This window comes from Rhinopithecus roxellana, chromosome 10, assembly GCF_007565055.1.
Source record: "Rhinopithecus roxellana isolate Shanxi Qingling chromosome 10, ASM756505v1, whole genome shotgun sequence".
NCBI lineage: Eukaryota > Metazoa > Chordata > Mammalia > Primates > Cercopithecidae > Rhinopithecus > Rhinopithecus roxellana.
In genome coordinates, this window is record NC_044558.1 from 23,908,442 (window position 1) to 23,931,096 (window position 22,655).

The 22,655-nt window shown below is 39.5% G+C and overlaps 1 protein-coding gene across 5 annotated transcripts in view; it reads left to right on the forward strand.

The window, feature by feature from the left end:
* Positions 1-15,141, forward strand: part of MYBPC1 (myosin binding protein C, slow type) — a 98,369-nt gene extending 83,228 nt beyond the window's left edge. For 2 of the 5 annotated variants that reach the window (XM_010357198.2, XM_010357201.2), the window contains 8 exons: positions 2,540-2,735; positions 4,365-4,504; positions 6,296-6,455; positions 7,145-7,281; positions 9,344-9,530; positions 11,881-11,939; positions 13,655-13,697; positions 14,852-15,141. In XM_010357198.2, the coding sequence (XP_010355500.1) occupies positions 2,540-2,735; positions 4,365-4,504; positions 6,296-6,455; positions 7,145-7,281; positions 9,344-9,530; positions 11,881-11,939; positions 13,655-13,678 (903 nt within the window). In that variant the 3' untranslated portion in view covers positions 13,679-13,697; positions 14,852-15,141. The remainder of the gene's footprint in view (positions 1-2,539; positions 2,736-4,364; positions 4,505-6,295; positions 6,456-7,144; positions 7,282-9,343; positions 9,531-11,880; positions 11,940-13,654; positions 13,698-14,851) is intronic. The other 3 variants (XM_010357197.2, XM_010357199.2, XM_010357200.2) reach the window with 2 other exon arrangements.
* Positions 15,142-22,655: the final 7,514 nt, after the last annotated feature.

Genomic DNA, 22,655 nt, shown 5'->3' on the forward strand with positions numbered 1-22,655 from the left:
ACCCCAAACCAAAATAATTTCAATAAGGAGGACAACTAAAATTTGAAATCACGATGACACTAACTGAAATATATGAACAATATTAAATCATTGTTCCAGCAAAAGAATCTGTTCCTCACAAAATTCACTAGTCTTCACTTACAATAGTCAATTTTGGTCTTACACAAATACACACACACACACACCCTGCACCTCCCAACCCTTACTCTCCAGCTCCCTATTCATATGGCACCTCCAGACAGTGCTGTTCAATAGAATTTTCTTCAATGATACCAATGTTCTATATCAGCGCTGTCCAATATCATAGCCACTAGCCACATGTGGCTATTGAGCACTTGAAATGTGTAACTAGGAACTAGTGTGACTGGAGAAATAAATTTTTAATTTTCTTTAATTTTAATTTAAATAGCCACTTGTACCTTGTGGCTATTGTATCAGCCAGGCTGGCCTTAGAATGTAGGTCTCTACACACATTTGACACTCATACACACATACACATGCACACACACACAGACACATGCACGCACACACAGAGAGAAGTCTGTTCAAACCCAGGCTCCCATGAAACCAAACTAAAGGCATGGCCAATTCAGGCCATCCTCATTGCACTCTGGGCACAAACCTAAGGAGAGACATTGTGTACTACGTACCCCCAGCATGAAATCAGAATGAAAGTCAAGGAGGAAGTGAAGCGGAACACAGCCAAGGAGGAAGCGGGTGACTTGGCAAGATTCTTCCTACTTTCCTTCTCCTGCAGCATCAAATAAAACCAGAAGTGGCAACAAGGCAGGCACTGGGGACCTAGCCCCAACCCTGCAGTGGGGCTGCTGAATCAGCCCTCAAGTCTCCACACCGTTCCTGCCACCACAGCTAATCCCAGCTCCCAGATCTGGGGGTCTGTGTGTTCTGCTTCTGTCCCTGAGTCTGAGAGAGAAAAAAATCATGAGAACAAGTTCCCCGTAGATCTGGCATCCCAGAGACTGTTCAGCCCCCAGGAAGGGAGATGAGACCAAAATGTGATGTTAGTATATTTGTGTAATCTCTAGAGTTCCCAAACATTTTCTCATTTGATCCTCAGAAACACCCTGTGAGGCAGAAAGGCCAGATTTCCTTACCTTGCTTGAGAAGGGAAGAAACTGACAGGGAAGTTAAGTGACTTGCCCATTGTCACACAGAAAGTCAATGGCAGGGCCAAGAACAGAGTCTGTGGCCCTGTGACTTAATTCAGTGGTTTTTTTCACTTTATGTGTTATTAGAGAACCCACATTTTCCCCTAGTGGTTAAGAGCAAGTTGTACATTTAAGGAAATACAAGCTTCAACTGTCTTTCCCTATCTTCAACAATGTTGTTTTCTGCTTCCCATGTGTGAGTCTGAGCACCCCCAACCACTCTTCAGGCTCTGAGAGCAGGGGTTTGGTGTGTAGCTCTACATCTCTTATTATAACCTAGCCATGTTCAGAGCCCACAGGAAAGCTGTGCCTTACCTGACAGAATTCATGCTTGGTTCCTGTCTGCCAGGGTGAGCCTGGATGCTCAGATCTTCTAGGAAATTCCTTTGTAATAGAAATGGAAACTCAGGTTCATGAATGCGATTATGATTTCTTATATTCTGCTCTTAAAGAATAGTTTCAACAGCTAGAGGGAACAGAGAGAGAATTCAGGTGATATTGGCCGGGCACGGTGGCTCACGCCTGTAATCCCAGCACTTTGGGAGGCGGAGGTGGGTGAATCACATGAGGTCAGGAGTTCGAGACCAGCCTGGTCAACTTAGTGAAACCCTGTTTCTACTAACAACTACAAAAATTAGACAAGCACAATGGTGTGCACCTGTAAACCCAGGTACTCGGGAGGCTGAGGCAGGAGAATCCCTTGAACCCAGGAGGTGGAGGTTGCAGTGAGCCAAGATTGTGCCACTGCTCTCCAACTTGGGCAACAAGAGCCAAACTCCATCAAAAAAAAAAAAAATTAGATGATATTAATTACAAAAACTTATGTATTGGGCAGAAACTTTCTCAGGAATTCAATCTTTATAACCACTCTTTGAGATAGGTACTACCATTATTCCCGCTGAGGCATAGAAGGCTTAGTAAGTAACTTGCCCAAGGTCACACAGACATTAAGTGATCAGGAGCCAGATATAGATTCCAGGACCCCAGAGCCCATGCTCTTAACCATTATCTTGTGTTGTGTAGGCTTTTGGAGCCAACAGACCCAGCTGGGAGATCTGGTTCCAGTGCTTACTTAACTGCAAGACCTTGGGCAAATTATTTAACTTATCTATCCACAAAATGAGAATAATGATACTAAGCTTGATGTGAAGACTGAGGAAAATAATCAATGTGATGTACCTAAGGTAGTGCCTTGCACATAAAATGCAGATGACAACTTTGCTGCTGTAATTGCTCACCACCAGACTAGAAGGGTGGTGTTTTCCAGCCCTGCCTAGAATGGGTTAAGTCATTGTCCTTCTCATAATGCTGAAGAAACATCTTCAGACAATGTGATTTACCCCCTCTACTTTTGCTGTCTTTCTTTTTAGGGAAAACCAAGACCAGAATTAACTTGGAAGAAGGATGGTGTAGAAATTGATAAGAATCAAATAAACATTCGCAACTCTGAGACTGATACAATCATATTTATTAGAAAAGCAGAGAGGAGCCACTCTGGGAAATACGATCTGCAAGTCAAAGTGGACAAATTTGTGGAGACTGCATCAATTGACATCCAGATTGTTGGTAGGTTTAGACGAAGGAGCCAGAACGTTCTGTCAAAGCAGTACAGGGATGAATTGTCCTTGTCCCTAAGGCAAGAGCAGGAGTTTTGTTAGGCTGGCTCTACATAAAACTCTTTTTTTAGATTTGTTTTTTAAAAAGAGATAAATTAGGCTGGGCATAGTAGCTCACACCTGTAATCCCAGCACTTTGGGAGGCCGACGTAGGTGGATCACTTAGGGTCGGGAGTTCAAGACCAGCCTGGCCAACGTTGTGAAGCCCTGTCTCTACTAAAAATACGAAAATTAGCTGGGCATGGTGACGTGCACCTGTAATCCCAGCTACTCAGGAAACTGAGGCAGGAGAATCACTTGAACCCAGGAGGTGGAAGTTGTGGGAGTTGAGATCAAGCCACTGCACTCTATCTAGCCTGGGTGACAGAGCGAGACTCTGTCTCAAAAAAAAAAAAAAAAAAAGACAGTAAGATTTGTTACCATTTCAAAATGAATTCTCACCAACTCAAAGGACTAATCATGAGAGATTTAAGGCATATATGTTCAAGAAAATTAATGAATGTACTTTTTAGTGAAATCCTTCTGCACTATTCTACAACCCGGCTCTCTCTTACTTTTAGTTTCTCATCTCCCTGATGATAAAATTATTTCTTATGTTGAATTCTTACATTCTAGACATTATAGATTCTAGCTATAGTTTAGCATGTTTCTTACTACACCTAAAATTTACTGGTAAAGTTTTCATGGAGAATGAAGAATTTTTTAAAAATATTAATATAAGTAAGATGTGCCTAAGCAAAACTGAACAGTTAAGCACTGAACTCTTTGATCCTGCCGGAGTAGTTAGATACCTACCTGCCCAAAGAATAAATAATGTTAGTTCTTAATTATTTAAATTATTCTGTAATTTTTGCAACTTCAAGAAATAAATTTAAGGCCGGGCATGGTGGCTCACACCTGTAATACCAGCACTTTGGAAGGCGGGCAGATCACTTGAGGCCAGGAGTTTGAGACAAGCGTGGACAACATGGTAAAAACTTGTCTGTACTAAAAATGCAAAAATTAGCCAGACACTGTGGCACACACTTGTCCTAGCTACTTGGGAGGCTGAGGCATGAAAATCACTTGAACCTGGGAGGAGGAGGTTGTTGTGAGCCAAGATTGCACCACTGCAACTCAGCCTGGGTTACAGACCAAGACTCTGTCTCCCAAAAAACAAAAAGAAAGAAATTTAAGAGCAGAGCTAGAAAAAAGCCTTGTTTTCAATCATTGTTATCATTGTATTTCAGTAAATTTGCTGAAAGTTAAGGTTCTCTAACCAACAGGGCAACTTCCTGTAACAGCCTCCTTTCTTGGTTTAAAGGGTCATTCCCTTTAAACTAAGCACTCTTTTCCCACTGGCTAATCCTTTTTGAGTTTTGTTAAGTTGAAGGGAGTGTTGAGGCTGCTCTGTGCCCTTTGATCTGGCCTGGCTCCATTCTACTGGAAGGCACAGGGTCTCAGAAGCCCCCATAGCAGGGTCTAGAAGAATGATGCCTCCTAAAACAGAGTAAAGGGTCTTTTAAAATATCCTCCTGAAATGAAATGTAGACTGGGAAAGAAAGTGACCTTGCAGTGACACCATGAATTCATCCTGTAGACCGTCCAGGTCCACCCCAAACTGTGAAGATTGAGGATGTCTGGGGAGAAAATGTCGCTCTCACATGGACTCCACCGAAGGATGATGGAAATGCTGCTATCACAGGGTATACCATCCAGAAGGCCGACAAGAAGAGCATGGTAAGGTCTGGCTTTCTCTGGTTATCAGCAGCAAAAGCCCATTTCATCAGAGGTAAAGGAGGTGGCACAAGGGCCTCACTGGTGAGGAGCCAGCTGGGGCCATGGAGAAGTGATGTGGCAGAGCAGAAAGGAAAAGACCTGTGGAGCCACAGAGCTGGAATTAAACCCCAGCGTTGCTACTTAAGACCACGTGTATAAGGACCACACGTGACCACAATCACTTGACCTCTTTCATCTCTGTTTTCCTCGTCTATATAATGGGGGCACAAATATCCCCTGCTTGATTGTTACAAAGCTTAAATGATATAAAGCAACTGGTTCAATGCTCCATAGAATTCAATAAACTCATTCCTTCCACAAATATTTGCTCGAGACTTTGACTCAGATTCACACCCATGCAACTCTTTCTCCTTGTGAAATAAGTTGGATACTATGCACTTATATCTACAAAAAAAAAAAGAAAAAAGACAGACACCAGTTAGAAAAGAAAGATTCTCCAAGGTTACAGCATGTGCAAATGCGGAAAGGTCTGGAGGAGGAAAAGAGCCTAATGCAAGCTCGTCCAACCTGTGGCCCCTGGGCCACATGCAGCCCGGGACAGCTTTGAATGCAGCGCAACATGTATTTGTAAACTTTCTCAAAACATTATGAGATTTTTTTTTATGATTTTTTTTTTCAGCTTATCAGCTATCATTAGCGTTAGTGTATTTTATGTGTGGCCCAAGACAATTCTTTTTCCAGGGAAGCCAAAAGATTGAAAACCCCTGACTTAATGTGTTTAAAAAGCAACCTAGTTGGAGTATGGCATATTATAAACTTATTTTATAGATGAGGAAACTGAGGCTCACAGAGGATAAATGACTTGCTAAAGATCACCAGATTTTTTCACACCCAAATTCCCAGCTACTTGGGAGGCTCAGGCAGGAGAATTGCTTGAACCTGGAAGGCGGAGGTTGTAGTGAGCCAAGATTGTGCCACTGCACTCTAGCCAGGATGGCAGAGCAAGACTCCATCTCAAAAAGAAAAAACAGAACCAAAGTTAATAATACAAAGTGGGAGCAGTGGCTCGTACCTGTAATCCCAGCACTTTGGAAGGCTGAGGTGGGAGGATTGCTTGAGCCCAGGAGTTTGAGACCAGCCTGGACAACATAGGGAGACCTCCTCTCTATAAAAAATAAATTAGCTGGGTGTGGTAGCATGTGCCTGTAGTCCCAGTTACTCAGGAGGCTGAGGTGAAAGGGTCTCTTGAGCCTGGGAGGTCAAGACTGTAGTAAGCCAAGATCGCATCACTGCACTCCAGCCTGGGTGACAGAGTGAGACCCTGGATATTACTAATGTTTCTCTAGTGATTTAGCTTCAGGTCTTTCTCATAAGAAGTTGGCACTAAAATTCTGTAATTATACTTTATTCTACAAAAGATAGCTAGGAAGACAAATAGGTAGGTAGACAGTTGGATAAATAGATGACAGACACCTAAAGGTTATGAAAAAATATAAAGATTGTAGATGACATCTAGGGTATATGAATCTAATGTGTAAATGAAGATTACATAGTCAATTGCAAATAAGTTGTAAAATATTAAACAAAATATACATTGTTTCAACATATTTTAACAACGTCTATTACTCTCCATATAAACATATTTTAACAACATATTATTACTCTCCGTACAAAAATAAGTAGTCTTTTTTCCCTTTTGTTAATAAAGCACTTATTTATCCCAATCTACAGTTAGAAAAATTGTATGCTTTTAGGTGATTTTCCTCCAGTTATTATTTTTTTTTCTTTTAGGAATGGTTCACTGTCATCGAGCATTATCACCGAACCAGTGCCACCATTACTGAACTGGTCATAGGGAATGAATATTACTTCCGGGTCTTTTCTGAAAACATGTGCGGCCTCAGTGAGGATGCCACCATGACTAAAGAGAGTGCTGTGATCGCCAAGGATGGTGAGTTGGGAATGGACTGACATTTGAAAACTTTGGTTGACAGTGACTACACAGAGAAGACTGGAAAAAGAGATGTGGTGAAAGGGAATTTAAAAAATGGTAAATGTACATTGTAAAATTATGATAATGGTGTTCAAGTAAAATTTAAGTGAAATTATATTATTATTGAATGTTTTTACAAATATAGGCTTTAATTCATTCCAGCTTCTAGGCAGTGGATCTATAAATGGCTAATACCCCAGAGACAGGAAAAAGTAGACATTTTCTTCTAGAGTTTCTACTTTTATTCTTGGACACCTTCAATGTAGCTACACGTGGCACCCACTCAATTATAAAAGGAGAAACTAAATTCTATCCTTATCTTTTCACTTCATCATAAACCACTCTTTTTAAAACCTTCCTTGTGAATTTTCACATTAGAACAAATTTCTGTTCAAAATACTCAGAAAGACACCAAAGTCTTCTCAATATCTGGTTCAGTTTCAGATGACCCCTCTGGCTTTCTATCTCATGTATGATTGGCTATGCATTTGTACCCCTCAGAATGTTTGCCACATGGCATTTGCTCATCTTTTTCCGTGTGTTTCTAAGTTCAGGAAAGTTTTAATTGTGAGTAAAGGATGCCACCAATAATATAGTCTCAGGCCAATTTACATAATTTTAACATATTTGTAATGCTTGTTTTTAAGGTAAAATCTACAAAAATCCAGTGTATGAAGACTTTGATTTCTCAGAGGCACCCATGTTTACTCAGCCTTTGGTTAACACCTATGCCATCGCTGGTTACAATGCCACCCTAAACTGCAGTGTGAGAGGAAATCCTAAGGTACTATGTTCTTCTATCACATCAGTTAAAGTCCCTCGCTTGTATTTGTTGTGTTATAATGTAAGTAACAATATAAACAAATCCAGCTGCTCCTTGTGTTTTGGTGGTAGATAATTAGGCACACTATTCAGATGCAATAGTAAAAAATGCTTACATTTCTTTACTAAGGGATTCCTCTGAAGAAAAAGCAAACCGCCTATTTAAAAAAGAACATCTCCTGTATAAGGAGATGGATGTGTAATAACATTGTTTCACTTGGAAAATTAGGTGGTAATGTCAAGAATTCTGTGATAGATTAAACAACAATTACACTATACTGTAAGACAGAATATAAATGTGCTTTGATAAGGGTACAGTGTGCTAAGAAGGGAGATATCATATCCGGTTGAAGAGATGAGAAAGGTTTCAAGGCTTCATGTTGGCATTTGGAAAGAACAACGATTTAATGAATATCACCCATAGGGATGTACATATCCCTGGGTGCACTGAAAGTACCCTAGAATTGGGAAAATTTATGAACATTTTTTTTTCCTGTATATACCTTGATCATAAATAGGGAAGTTGGCCGGGTGCAGTGGCTCACGCCTGTAATCCCAACACTTTGGAGGCTGAGGCAGGCAGATCACTTGATCAGGAGTTCGAGACCAGCCTGGGCAACATGGTCTTTACTAAAAATACAAAAATTAGCTGGGCGTGGTGGCATACAACTGTGATCCCAGCTACTTGGGAGGCTGAGGCAGGAGAATTGCATGAACCTGGGAGATGGAGGTTGCAGTGAGCTGAGATAGCACCACTGCACTCTAGCCTGTGTGACAGAAGACTCCAAAAAAAAAAGGAAAGTCAAAGGAAAAAGCCAGACTGAGGATGAGCGAAAGTTGCTAAATTAATGTGTACTTGGAAATGATGTTGGTACACCCAAATGGGAATGATGAGGAAGCAGATGGAGAGGTTCACCCAGAGCCTAGGAGAAAGGCCAGGGCTCTTGCTCTCGGTTTGGGAGTCCCAGACATAAAGATGCTACATTCTACCCCTTGCCAAAGCTTTAGAAAGGAATATCATTGAGGAAAGAGGATAGCAAGTAAAAAGCCAAGGACCAAGGTGTGAGACTCAGTGATTGCTCCCATTTGAAGGGCGGAAGGAAGAAGAAGACTGTGTGAAGGAGACAGAAAAGTGCCATCTCTAGGTTCTGAGCAAGATAAAATAATAGAAGAGGTGGAAGAGAGAATGAGGAGGGTGTATATTTACAAAAGAAAGGAGAAGACAATATGAGAGTGAGGAGTCACTGATATCAAATGCTGTTCAGAGGTCAAGGAGAATGAAGTCATCTTCCTGGGTGATTGGGTCATTACTGATCTTGCATTATCTGATTGGAGTAGATCCATTTCCATGGGATGATGAATATAGATGTCAGAGGACAGGTTAAGTAATGAGGAGGCAGATGCAGCTCATAAAGAATTAAAAAAGAGTATCAGGAAAAGGAAATGAGGAAAATCAAATAGTCATGACACCTTATGGGGATTCTCTGAAAAAAAAAAATGCCCAGCAAATATGCACTCTCTACAATGAGTTAATATCGTGGACCTATGGATGAAATTGTTTTTTAATTTGAAAATATTTAATTGACAAACAAAGGTCATATACATTCAAGCTGAACAATATGATGATTTGATATGTGTACATATTGTGTAATGATTATCACAATCAAATTAACATTTGTCACCACCGATGCTGTACATTCGATGCCCTGAACTTGTTCATCCTATAACTGAAAGTTTGTATCTGTGTAGATCAAATTGAAATGCAACTGAATCCATTTGAGAAGATTGCCCCAGAGTTGCCTCTGAACAAATCTGGCTTTCTTTGTCAGAACTGTTCATTTGTTTCTTTGCCAAGCACTAAGTAGAGTTTAATGTGAGAAATGGTGCCCAAGTAGAAACCTATCATTCTCAGATGCACTTTCTTTTAAAGTCATGCTTTAAAATTCTGTTGCTGGCTTTGATGGTCTATTAATATGCCAAGTACAGGTATGTTTTGACCTAAGTTTCTTCAATTTGAACTTCAGCCTAAAATAACCTGGATGAAAAACAAAGTTGCTATTGTGGATGACCCAAGATACAGGATGTTCAGCAACCAGGGAGTCTGTACCCTGGAAATTCGCAAGCCCAGCCCCTATGATGGAGGCACTTACTGCTGCAAAGCAGTCAATGACCTTGGGACAGTGGAGATTGAATGCAAACTGGAGGTGAAAGGTATGACATCCAATATCTCATGTATAGACTAAAGTTAAAGAAAATCATTGAATTATTGTTCTTAATGCTTATTGTTCTTAATCCAAATTGTTTGGCAAAATGCTGCAGCGAGGGTGGGAGAGGGTGGTGAGGGCGAGGGAAGCAGGGAGGGAATTCAGGGAGAGAAGGCAGTTTTACATCCTACATTCACTTCACTTTATTTGTGGAAGGTTATTTGATTATTTAAGTCAACTTATTTTTGTCTTATGTGATTTGCGCTACTGTTAATTTCAGTGGAATGTTAGTATGTGTACACCGTGGTAAGAATGAAAGGGGCTATCACTTTGGTGACATCATTCATCTATAAATAGAAGCCTAGTGTGAAAATCCATGAAATGGCAATTGAGGAATCTGCACTATTTTTAATTAGTTTACTATTTTGTTAAGTTTATTATTTTCTGATATTTATAGAAATAGTTTTGCTAATTAAGTGTTTGATATTACACATATAGAATACAGTATATACATATTATAACAGGTTGCTTTTCAAATCTCTAACTAGAGAACTTCCATATATAGGTATACATTTCATTTATACTAGTTTTCAAAGTGTGGCAACTAATGTAAACCAAGAAAACACATAAGGATTTATGTGGTTGAAAAGCATAACCTGCCATCTTAATCAATTTTCATATTAATCAACTACCATTTTTATACTGACATTTTTCTTTACGAGCAGAACCTACTTTGGGACACCATGAAACCCCCTTCAAAGAGTCACCATTATGAGATAATAGGTGACATGATCCTAGTGTGTTTTCTCTCATTCTTAGCTGTATTATATTGCCATTCTGTAATAACCAAAATCTTTCTTTTTCCAATCTCTCTATAATGAAATTATGATCTAAAACTCAGAAAGTAACTATCTATTTTAGAAAATCATAGTAAATGCTTGGGTATTTATGTTTTTTTAAAAAGAGTCTTTTAGCCGGGCGTAGTGGCTCATGCCTGTAATCCCAGCACTTTGGGAGGCTGAGGCGGGCGGATCACGAGGTCAGGATTTCGAGACCAGCCTGACCAACATGGTGAAACCCCGTCTCTACTAAAAATACAAAAATTAGCCAGGCGTAGTGGCACATGCCTGTAATCCCAACTACTCGGGAGGCTGAGGCAGGAGAATGGCTTGAACCCAGGAGGTGGAGGTTGCAGCGAGCCAAGATCACGCCAGTGCACTCCAACCTGGGTGACAGAGCGAGACTCTGTCTCAAAAAAAAAAAAAAAAAAGGTCTTTTAGTCCTAAGTCTAATATAAATATGATAGAGAAACTTCTTGAACAAAATTACTTTCATATATATATATACATATATATATATATATATTTTTTTTTTTTTTTTTTTTTTTTTTGAGACAAGGTCACCCAGGCTGAAGTGCAAGGGTGCAATCTCAGCTCACTGCAACCTCTGCCTTCTGGGTTCAAGCAATTCTCGTGCCTCAGCCTCTTGAGTAGCCGGGATTACAGGCATGCACTACCATACCTGGCTAATTTTTATATCTTCAGTAAAGACGGGATTTCGCCATGTTGGCCAGGCTGATCTCAAACTGCTGACCTCAAGCAGTCCATCCACCTTGGCCTCCCAAAGTTCTGGGATTAGAGGCGTGAGCCACTGCACCCAGCCGCTTTCCTCTTATAACTTTTTAAAGCTGTATTTTTTCTTTTACGATTCATAATTGAGTGAAAGGAAAAAGATTTGATTTTTTTCTCACAAATATAAGGCATATAATGTTCTTAGAAAATTTCAAGCCTTACTATTGAGATAATGCTTGTAAATTTAAACATTTTTAGCACCTCTATTGGCTTTAAATGATTATTAAGGCCATAATTGCAAATCATCTGGTTTCTCAACTACTAGCCTTATTAGTTCCAAAGTATTGTTGATGCTTTTGTTTCAATATCCCCCAAAAAAACAAAAACTAAAAACAAAAAAGTACCACTTATTTATGCTTTGAAACTAGCTGAATGTTGTTAATGATATAAAATGATGCTTTAACAAATGGAACAATATTTGAGGCCCTCCTTAAAAGTGAATAGTATTCTACATATACAAGATGTATTCTTTTTAATGAAAATATAGTAAATGGTACAGTAATTAAATTTGATAAAAAGAATAATGTATTCTAGTACATAGTTCATAATAAAGTATCAACTGTGATATATTGATAAAAGTTTTTGGTCCTAAAAGTAAAGCTGAAATTGTTTGTCATCAGATTGTTATCTGATAATAGGTAACTTGAATCAAGTTAAGTTGTGAAAAAAGGTAAGAATGTCAACTGAGAATAAATAAATACTGGTACAAATATTCTGATTCTGCAGTGATATATCAAGGAGTAGATACCCCTGGACAGCCAGTCTTCCTGGAGGGGCAGCAACAGGTTTAAAAAGTTTATATCCCGCTGGATATTCTACTTTCCGTTCCATTCCTCTTACATGAAAATGCACCTTGCATGTAAAGCTTGACTTTCTCATTCGCTTTTAATTGTACCTCTTAGCAGCTCATGGCATACAGTGTTTATGCCATGAACAAGGAAGGCCAAATTATTCAAGGATATTAAGTAATGTAGAAACTAAGTTTTATCAGAAAACTACGTACCTTACCACATGTCTCCATGAATAAAGCCAGAAAGCTACATTTGAAGATGATCTCGTTTTATATAATAAGACTATCAAAACTTGGGAATCAACATTTCTTTATTATTTTCATTTTTTAACTGTAGAAATACTTTTTTAAAGATAGTTTACAGCATAGTTTCCTTACATTCATGATGCAATTCAGAGAACTGAACGTTTTAAACATTTTTTTTTAATGTTCTGAGCATTTTTTATGGAAAGAGGATAAAAAAAATCCAATATTTAAAGGCCAGGCGTGATGGCTCTCGCCTATAATCCCAGCACTTTGGGAGGCCGAGGTAGGTGGATCGCTTGATCCCAGGAATCCAAGATCAGATTGGGCAGCATGGCAAACTCCCATCTCTACAAAAAGTACACAACTTAGCCAGGTGTGGTGGCACAAGCCTGTAGTCCTAGCTACTTGGAGAGCTGAGGCAGGAGGATTGCTTGAATGTGGGAGGTCGAAGAGGCTTCAGTGAGTGGAGATCTCCAGCTTAGGTGACAAAGTGAGAATTTGTCTCAAAAAAATAACAAATAAAAAAAAATTGGGAAACTTACATATTTAAAATATTCCATTACAAATTCACCAGTAGAATATCTGTAACCCATCTATCTGTTGAAGATTTTAGACATTTTCATAGGGACTCAAATTATTTCACATGTTTATGAACTTAAAAGGAAAGAAAATTCTAGGCTCTATTATAAAATGTATCAAGCAATAAATGAGTACTATCATATACATGTGATTCGCCCCCATTTGGAATTGCAAATTAAGAGTTATTTGCAGCTGGGTATGCAACCTGATTAAAACCCTGATGATGTAGATCTATGCCTGAGTTTACAATATTTGTTTTGTGAATTTCCAAAGATAATATCAGCTTTCAAAAGAGAAAAAAAGTAAGGTTCTTTCTTGAAAGCTTTGTAGATTGTATACAGAATAGCTTTGTAACATAAGGTTTTGTGTCTATTTAGATCAGTCATATATATTCCATTCAGAATACAATATTATAGAATACACTAGTCTAATATTTGTACTTGATAATTTTGCCTTTTAGAATTTCAACATATATATATGTACACTAACACTTTGTCCATTGTCTATGTTTTTCTTTTGTTGAAAAACACGATATATATATGTTGTAGGGTTTTGGTTTTTGTATTTGTTTTAAGCTAATGGTTTGGAAGCTCTTACCATAGATATTCACTATACAATCGGATTGGCTTTGCCACCTATTCAGGCAAAGTAGTTGTGCATATTAATAAATGTTTTACATATTAATGATCCTTTTGACGTGACTGGATCCCCACCCTTCATTTCATGTGCTTCTATTTTCCTATATCTTTTACATGACTAAGGATTAATGAAATCACCTCATCATAATCATGACCATAATTTCATCCAACAAGTACTCAACTTTGGTGTTAGCACTTTATTAATGCTTACAACTTCTCTCTCTCTCCCTCTTTCTCTTTTCCTTAGTCGTTGCACAATAAGGATTTTTGAATGTATAATATCATCTAAGGTAAGCTTTCATATGGTTTTGGCATATGAAGCTTATGACTGTCATAAGCCATACCAAGCTTGTGGAGTATGGCATGATTTTCATTATGTAATCCAATGAAAATAGACTTATTTTAAATAGCTAACTTTGTAGTTTTAATTTGTATTTCACTATCTTGAAATTAACAGCTAGTACTTATCCATCACAGCAGTCTCCTGTTGACATGAAGCAAGTTGTTGAATGCAGTAGAGCATGAATCAAAGCATTTAATGTAGACAAAAATGGGTGATACCCAAGCATTCTGAATTATTTGCATCAAGGAATGGACATGTACATAAGTGGCATCATTTCTACCAATATGTGACTTGAGTTGTTTTTCTTAAAAAAGGAGAATGACTTTCTCAAATTTGCATTAAAGAAGTTTTTAAGAATGTTCAAATGGCATGCTGCTTTGTCTGGACGTGAATTTATTAGCAAGTAGTGAAGCACTTCACTAAAGGACCATGAATTTTTGTGGTTTCATGGATTCTCTCTTGAAGGGTACTTTTATTTTTTTGATATAAATCAGAAACTCAGAAGGTAGGTATGAAATATTGGTAGGTGTTTCTCACACCTTCAGAAAGTATTGGACTGGTCTTATCACTGTAACTTTAACAAAATATTTCCAGTTTTTGTGCTTTTGATGTGCATAAATGACCAAAGTTAAAGGGGGTAGTTTATATCTTTTCCAATGTGTTTGAATCGAAACTCTCTGTGCCTAATTAAAAACAACATTAACAAACTGGAAGCAGATCTTCCCGCTGATCCATAAGGTGGTATGCATGTATTCTGCTGTTCAGTCACAACATTTCAATCATCTATGAGGAATCACAAAACCTCTCAAAGAGCAATAAATACTTTCCAACCACTTGGGAATTTAAATGAAGATTGAACAATAGTAGGGGAAAAAGTGCTATGGTTCTGCTGGGAACTTGCTTTTCCTTCTAGATGCCAAGTGCTTTAAATTCTAAATATGCTAAAACCAGGAGAAAATTTCCAAGTAGACTGAATGAATCTTTGTAACTAATGGGAACATAATTAGTCACATTTCCAGGCAGCTAGTCAAGAAGTATTGTTTCAGCGATTTTTCACGGAGATGGTTTTGATTTATCTCTTTTCCTTTTGGTCCTCTCTAGGTGGGCTCTCCTTCTGCAGGCTCCTCTTGCAAGGCGTACCTCCAAACATAATTGATTCATATCTGCGAGACGTACACTCAAGCAATCCTGAGGAATACTGAGGGCCTGGCCACTGCCTCTCTGCACTCTGCTGCTTTGAAATCTGGTTGAAATGAGAAAAAGCATTTTCTGTTTTTCCACCAGGCCCCCAAGTGTGGTCTTTTTCTTTCCTCCTAATGTTGAAGAGAAAAAAAAAAAAATTGCCCAGATTGCTTAATTAAAAATTGCAAACAAAATCTCATTTGAAGTCAGCACTTTGGTCATTACTATCTCTGCTCACTGTATTATACTTTACAAAAATGCAAGCCATAGAATCAGCAAAAGCAGTTATTTTAAATAGTAGGCTATAAATGCTTTTTTTTCCTCTCAGAGTAAAGAACATAACACAATACACCACAATTGGACCTTGAAAACCCATCTTTCTCTTGATCTAATAGATTTTTCTAACTAAAGCAGAGTTGTTTATTTCATACAGCCCTGCTTAACACCAGGATCTGTGCCCTGTTTTCTTATTTGAATGCAATAAAACATTTTTAAAAGTCTAACTTTCAAACAAATTTCCTCAGAAGGGAAAATGAATTCAGTGAATGGTACAACAAATCTGAAGTGTTTGTGATGAAATGATACAATATTCATTTATGTATTTGGGGTTGTGTGCCTAGATACAGAACTGAGGCTAAAGGCTGGGAGCCAGCATGCCCCTGAACCCAGGTCTGCCCTCCCTGTGGCTCTAGCAAGGCATCTTGGCCAACTCTGCCAGAGCTTCTGCCAAAACAGCTTGTCATAGTGACAGAGGGCTGTTACAGACAACAGACCTACTATAGAGTTAGGGTTTGCTGAAGGTATCCATTCAGTTTGATGGAAATCTTTATAAAAAAAAATCTAGCGGCTGAGAAACATTTATACTAACCCATAATCTTTTCCGCAATTTCCCTTACTCTGCCTGATACAAAGTTTCAGTTAAGGGAGTAGAATTGAACTGTAAGGTACCACACCATTACTGTTTATTCCCTTGCCTCCCTTCTGTTTTTCTTTTCGGTCTTTTTTTGCAGGGGCTAAATATGTTGTCACTTGTTGGTGGGCCCATGGCTTCTTTGGATGACATTTTAAACATATCTGCTCTGCTTTCTTTCCAGATTTTAGCTGAGAAGTTCTATGGTCGTCATGGATCTGGGTTGATGTTAGGCTCGTAAAGGGAAGGGTGAATGATTCAGTTCGTTGCAATACATTTGAGAACAAGAGAAAGTCTAGTTTATGTCCAAACTATGGTGGCTCTATATATCTCTTTTGGAGTTGGTTGGTGATGTTGCCTTACTTGTTGTTAATGACATTGGCTATCACCCCTGCTCCTATGCTCCCAACAACTCCAGAATAATATTGTGTGCAATCCCTGTGTAAATATCAATTTTAATCAAGAAAGCCACGTGCACAGTATTGGCTAAGGTATTTTACATAAAGGAAGTCTGGCTCATCTATAAAGACACGAAGGCCTTATATCTATGTACAAACCAAAGAAATGACAATGTGGCAAACCCAATCAGCATGGTCTCTGCAGCCCAGCTGCTGGGTCTTAGCCATAGTGCAGCAGCTGAGCTGGCTACTTAACTCAAATATGCACTGAGCAGTTTTGCCAAGACATTGGCCAAGTTGGTTAGGCTGCTTATACGTGTATGGTTTTACATAGCCTAAAAGAGACTGTAAAACCCCCCTGCTGAATTTTGGTTCCTCACTTATGACTTAGGCTCTTTAATTCTATATTGTATTAGAAAATGTTACTTTTCTACACATAATCTTTCCTTATATTAAGGGTACACATACACTGCAAAGTTCTAATAAGGAAGAAAAAGTCTATTGTGAAACTGCAAAGAGCAAAAAGTATCAGAAGCTGTTATTACTATTAGTTTTTCTATAATTTTGTTTGAATTTCACTGTATTAAAAAATTACATATCACAGGAATTTACCAAAAATTCTTTTGGGAAACTAAACATTCATGAAAAATTTTAGGCTGGGCACAGTGGCTCAGATGCCTATAACCCCAGTAGTTTTAGAGGCTGAGGTGGGCAGATCACTTGGGGCTGGGAGTTCGAGCCAGCCTATGCAGCATGGTGAAGCCTTGTCTCTACTAAAAATACAAAAATTAGTTGGACGTGGTGGCACACACCTGTAGTCCCAGCTACTTGGGAAGCTGAGGCACAAGAATAGCCTGAACCTGGGAGGTGGAGGTTGCAGTGAGCCAAGATTGCACCACTGTACTCCAGCCTGGGCAACAAAGTGAGACCCTGTCTCAAAAAAAAATTTTTTTTAAGGCTCATGTTTCTTTATTTACCTTAAAAGAAGGCTTAATGAATGTTCTCATCTAAATTAATATCAAAGTAGAAAACAATTAATTCTAAGAGACATTGGAACAAGGTAATATGCCCTTAACCATTCATTTTTAGAATAAATTCTGAAACACTGTTCAGCTCAACAAATGAGTTATTGAATGTCTGATATCTGCATGGCACTGTAATGGATTCAGCTTGCAACTTGATAAATAAGGTACTTCAGGCTGGGCGTGGTGGCTCATGTCTGTAATTCTAGCACTTTGGGAGGCCAAGGCAGGCAGATCACTTGAGTGCAGGAGTTCAAGGCTAGCCTGGACAAGACAGCAAAACCCCATCTCTACAAAAAATTATCCAGGTGTGATAGCATGCACTTGTAGTCTCAGCTACTCAGAAGGCTGATACATGAGAATTGCTTGAACCCAGGAGGTAGAGATTGCAGTGAACTGAGATCTCACCTCTGTACTGCCAGCCTGGGCAACAGAGCCAGATCCTATCTCAAAAAAAAAAAAAAAGAAGAGGTACTTCGTGCCTTCAAGGAATTTATAATGTATGAGACTAGTACACAGAGGGGAACATATAAACAGGGCAGGATGCAGGTATAAGAGAGGACGACAACAATACAGAAACTGGATAATGTGGTTTATGTGTTCGTTATTGTCAATGTGTGTATCATACTAGGATGGAGCACAGGACTTACCATATTACTTAACTTTTCTAAATCAGATTAAATGTAACTCTGAGCTCTCCACTAGCTAGGGAGATTGAGATATTCTCTGTCGTGTTTAGGGATTCAGATTCCAAAGTCAACAGGAATCTTTCTTGGTGCCCAGAAAATGGAGAGAAGGAAACGCCTCTGGTCTTCAATCTACACTGGTGCCTGCAGAGACGTCTGTCATTGTATTACACTTTATAAAAAAGTCACCCATAGAATAAGCAAAAGCAGTTCTTTTAGTTTAATGGTCAAACCTGGTATGGTTCACTCAAGGACAGGTGACTCTGAAACATCCCTGACAAGTGTGGACCTGGGGTCCTTCAGTCTTGAAGGCTATGACTTGGCTATTATGTTAGGGTTCTTCAGAGGAACAACCAATGGGAGAGGAAGGAAAGAAGAGGGACGGAAGGAAGGAAAGGGGAGGGACGGAATGGAAAGAAAAAGGGAAAAGAGGAAAGAAAAAGAATGAAAAATCTAGAAAGAGATTAATTATAAGGTATTCGTCATGGAATTATGGAGGCTGAGAAAGCCCATGATTTGCTGTCCACAGAACCTAGGAAGGCTGGAGGTGTAGTTGAAGGCCTGAGAGCCAGAGAGCTCAAATTGGTGCCTCCACCCAAGCCTCCTAAGACTGTGTGCTTCAGTCCCTCATTACTCAGCTGACCACCTGGGAGTTTCTTAGAAATGAAAACTCTCCGCCGGGCATGGCGGCTCACCCCTGTAATCCCAGCACTTTGGGAGGCCGAGGGAGGCAGATCACCTGAGGTAAGGAGTTCAAGACCAGCCTGGCCAAAATGGTGAAACCCCATCTCTACTAAAAACACAAAAATTGGCCGGGCGCAGTGGCTCAATCCTGTAATCCCAGCACTTTGGGAGGTGGATCACGAAGTCAGGAGATCGAGACCATCCTGGCTAACACGGTGAAACCCCGTCTCTACTAAAAAAATACAAAAAACTAGCCGGGCGAGGTGGCGGGCGCCTGTAGTCCCAGCTACTCGGGAGGCTGAGGCAGGAGAATGGCGTAAACCCGGGAGGCGGAGCTTGCAGTGAGCTGAGATGCGGCCACTGCACTCCAGCCTGGGAGATGCAGCAAGACTCCGTCTCAAAAAAAAAAAAAAAAAAAAAAAAAAATTAGCCAGGCGTGGTGGTGCATGCCTGTAATCCCAGCTACTCAGGAGGCTGGGGCCGGAGAATCACTTGAACCTGGAGGCGGAGTTTGCAGTGAGCCAAGATCACGCCACTGCACTCCAGCTTGGGCGGCAAGAGTGAGACTCCATCTAAAAAAAAAAAAAGAAGAAAAGAAATGAAAACTTTCTAGCCCTGCCCCAGATCCTTAAGTTCAGAATCAGCATTTTAACAGGATCCCCAGTGATTCGTGTGCTCATTCACGTTGGAGAGGCCATGCTCCGGACTCTCTGTCTTGTTCCTTGCATGGCTATTATTTGGAGGCATTCGCTCTTAGATGTCCCAGAGGAAAAACGTCCTGAGAAATGTATCCCCTCCCAGGTGTTGCTGATAATGACCTTGTCTAATGTCTAAATATAACTTAACCTGTTACTCCTAAAAGCCCTAACTCAAAGGCTAACTCACTGTGGGATGTCAGGCAAAGTGGGTTCCTGAAAAAGGAATTTTTGAAGAAGGGTGTTCCCTCTAGTGCTTCTCAAATCATACCATGCAAAGTATTTTAGAGCAGTAGAAGATAAACTCAGGAAAAGATTATAAATAAAATATAATTAAAGGATATAAACAAGACCCAATGCTAAGAACTGTGTCTCTGAAGGAAATCAGTTTTCTTAACCCTAAAATGCTTTTGCAATTTCAGATAAATAACACAATCATAACATCTTGGGGACTGTATTGTGAAATTTTGTTTTCTGATCTTGTCCAGGAAATGAAGCATTTTTAGAGAGGAGAGCAAAGGTTTTAATCAATCTATTATTGAATACTATCTACCCATGTATTTTGTAAAGTACCAGAGTTCCATAAAATTTAGACTTCAGAGTCTCAAAGTACAAAACTATAAAAATATAAAATCCAAGCAAGTAAAGCAAGTATCATACCATAAAACTATGCTTATCACAAATACTCAAGCCTGTGGATCCCAGAATTCTAAACACTCACACAGATAGCTTGATGCCCTGATGATAAAATTCTACTGCAATGCAAGCCTAGCCAGGTGATTTTTTTTTTTTTTTTTTTTTTTTTTTTTTTTTTTTTTTTTTGAGACAGGGTCTAACTCTGTTGCCCCCGCTGGAGTATAGTGGCATGATCTGGGCTCACTGTATCCTCCGCCTCCCGGGTTCAAGCAATTCTCCTGCCTCAGCCTCCTGAGTAGCTGGGATTGCAGGCACATGCCACCACACATGGCTAATTTTTGTACTTTTAGTAGAGACTGGGCTTCACCGTTTTGGCCAGGCTAGTCTCAAACTCCTGGCCTCAAGTGATTTGCCTGCCTCAGCCTCCCAAAGTGCTGGGATTACAGGCATGAGCCACCACGCCCAGCCTCTAGCCACGTGATTTCTTATTGCAACCCACTCTTTCTTCCAAACCAGTGAAAGTCCATGGGCTTCTAACTGGTTGTTTCACACACAACAGTGCCTAATCTGCCTATATGACACGATTTAATATTTTGTGGAAAGTTGGCCTAGAGATTGAGGATGTTAAGGAATATTTGAAATACGAGTGAAAGTTACACAAAAGAACTAGTAGTAAAACCAAGATCCTAAATCAAGATGTTCTTTCTCCTTTGGAAAAGGAATTCAATTTAGTTAAATCATCAAATAAACATTTATGCATCCCTATTGTGCTATGGAAATGTAAGATGTTACCATAGGAGGAGTCTGTGTGAAGGGTATACAAGGGATTCTTTGTATTATTTTTGCAACTTCCTGTGTGTCTGTAATCATTTTAAAATATATATATTTTTAATTATGGATGTTTACTGGATGCCAGGCATTGAGGAGCACACTCAGTGCAGGGTTGATCTGACACTCTATGACCTGGGCAGGGAGACTGATCAATATACAAATAACTGAACAAAGATAGCCTGCATTACAAGCTACAAAGTGCTCTGGTTGTGTGGGAGTAAGAGGGATCAAATCGGAAGAATCTGGGAGTTCATTTTTGAGAAGGTGGAATTTAAGCTGAGTCTTGAGTGACGGGCAATGTGACAGGAATAATAAGGGATTCCCAACAGGGAACAAGTGAGAGTGGGTTTGGGGACAGCCAATGGGCCCACGCAGCTGGAGCATGAGACTTAGGGAGAAGAATGGGGAAGAGATATTAGGGAGGTAAGACTAGGAGGGTAGACTGGGCCCTCAAATGCCATGTGAGGGAGGTTGGACTTTATCAAAGTCTTCTGAACATTGGGAATTTATTATTAGTTTTAGTAAATTTAGTATAATAACTTTTTTCATAATATTTAGAATAGACTGGAATGGCACAAAACCAACATGATATATAGAAACTGCACTGTTCCGGCCGGGCGCGGTGGCTCAAGCCTGTAATCCCAGCACTTTGGGAGGCTGAGACGGGCGGATCACGAGGTCAGGAGATCGAGACCATCCTGGCTAACACGGTGAAACTCCGTCTCTACTAAAAAAAATACAAAAAATACTGGCCGAGCGATGTGGCGGGAGCCTGTAGTCCCAGTTACTCGGGAGGCTGAGGCAGGAGAATGGCGTAAACCCGGGAGGCGGAGCTTGCAGTGAGCCGAGATCGCGCCACTGTACTCCAGCCTGGGCGACAGGGCAAGACTCCGTCTCAAAAAAAAAAAAAGAAACTGTACTGTTCCATATTGACAGAAGTACCCACCAAAGTCCTATATTTAATACATGTAAGTTATTAGGTGGCATTTTGCAGTCATTGGGAACATAAGCTCTGAAATCAGCCTACATGGGCTTGAATCCACCATACTAGCTGTGCAGCCATGGGTAAGTTTTTGAACCTCACTGTGCTTCAATTTCCTCATCCGTAAAATGGGGATAACAATGGTCTATTTCACAGAGTTTTTTTGAGGAGTAACTGAAATAACTCCTGATGTTTAGAACAGCGCTTGGCATAGGACAGAAACTCATAAATGTGAGCTACCATGTTAATTCAAGAAAAAAGGGAAACATTGTATGTATCAATTACTATATGTAATAAACCATGAAAATGGAGGGGAGTCATGATGCAAGAAATAAAACAGTAGAAAATCTCTAATATACTTTTTTGACTTTAGAGTATGTTAGAGTGGGGTAAGGTAGAAGAAATAAATATGCCTTAGTATGTCTTGAATTAATTTGAAATTTCCAAAAATTCAACAAAGCAGCACAGGGAAAAATCAATTTAGAGCATGATGAGTAGTTTAAAAATGGTTTTTATATTTATTGCTTTCACTATTTTTAAATTATGACATTTCATATTTGCAAAATACACAACCATGCCATCTATATCTGTGTAGATATATAGTTATATAGATGGCATAAATAATAGTAAAATGAATATGTTACTACTACTCAGTTAAAAACCTGTGATTGAGGCAGCTTGATGGCCCCCTGCAATACCCACTCTCTCACTTTTCAATAATAATAGAAATGTTTTGGCCGGTTGTGGTGGCTCACACCTGTAGTCCCAGCACTTTAGGAGGCCAAGGCAGGAGGATCATTTGGGGTCAGGCATTCGAGACCAGCCTGGCCAACACGGTGAAACCCCATCTCTACTGAAAATACAAAAAACTAGCCCAGT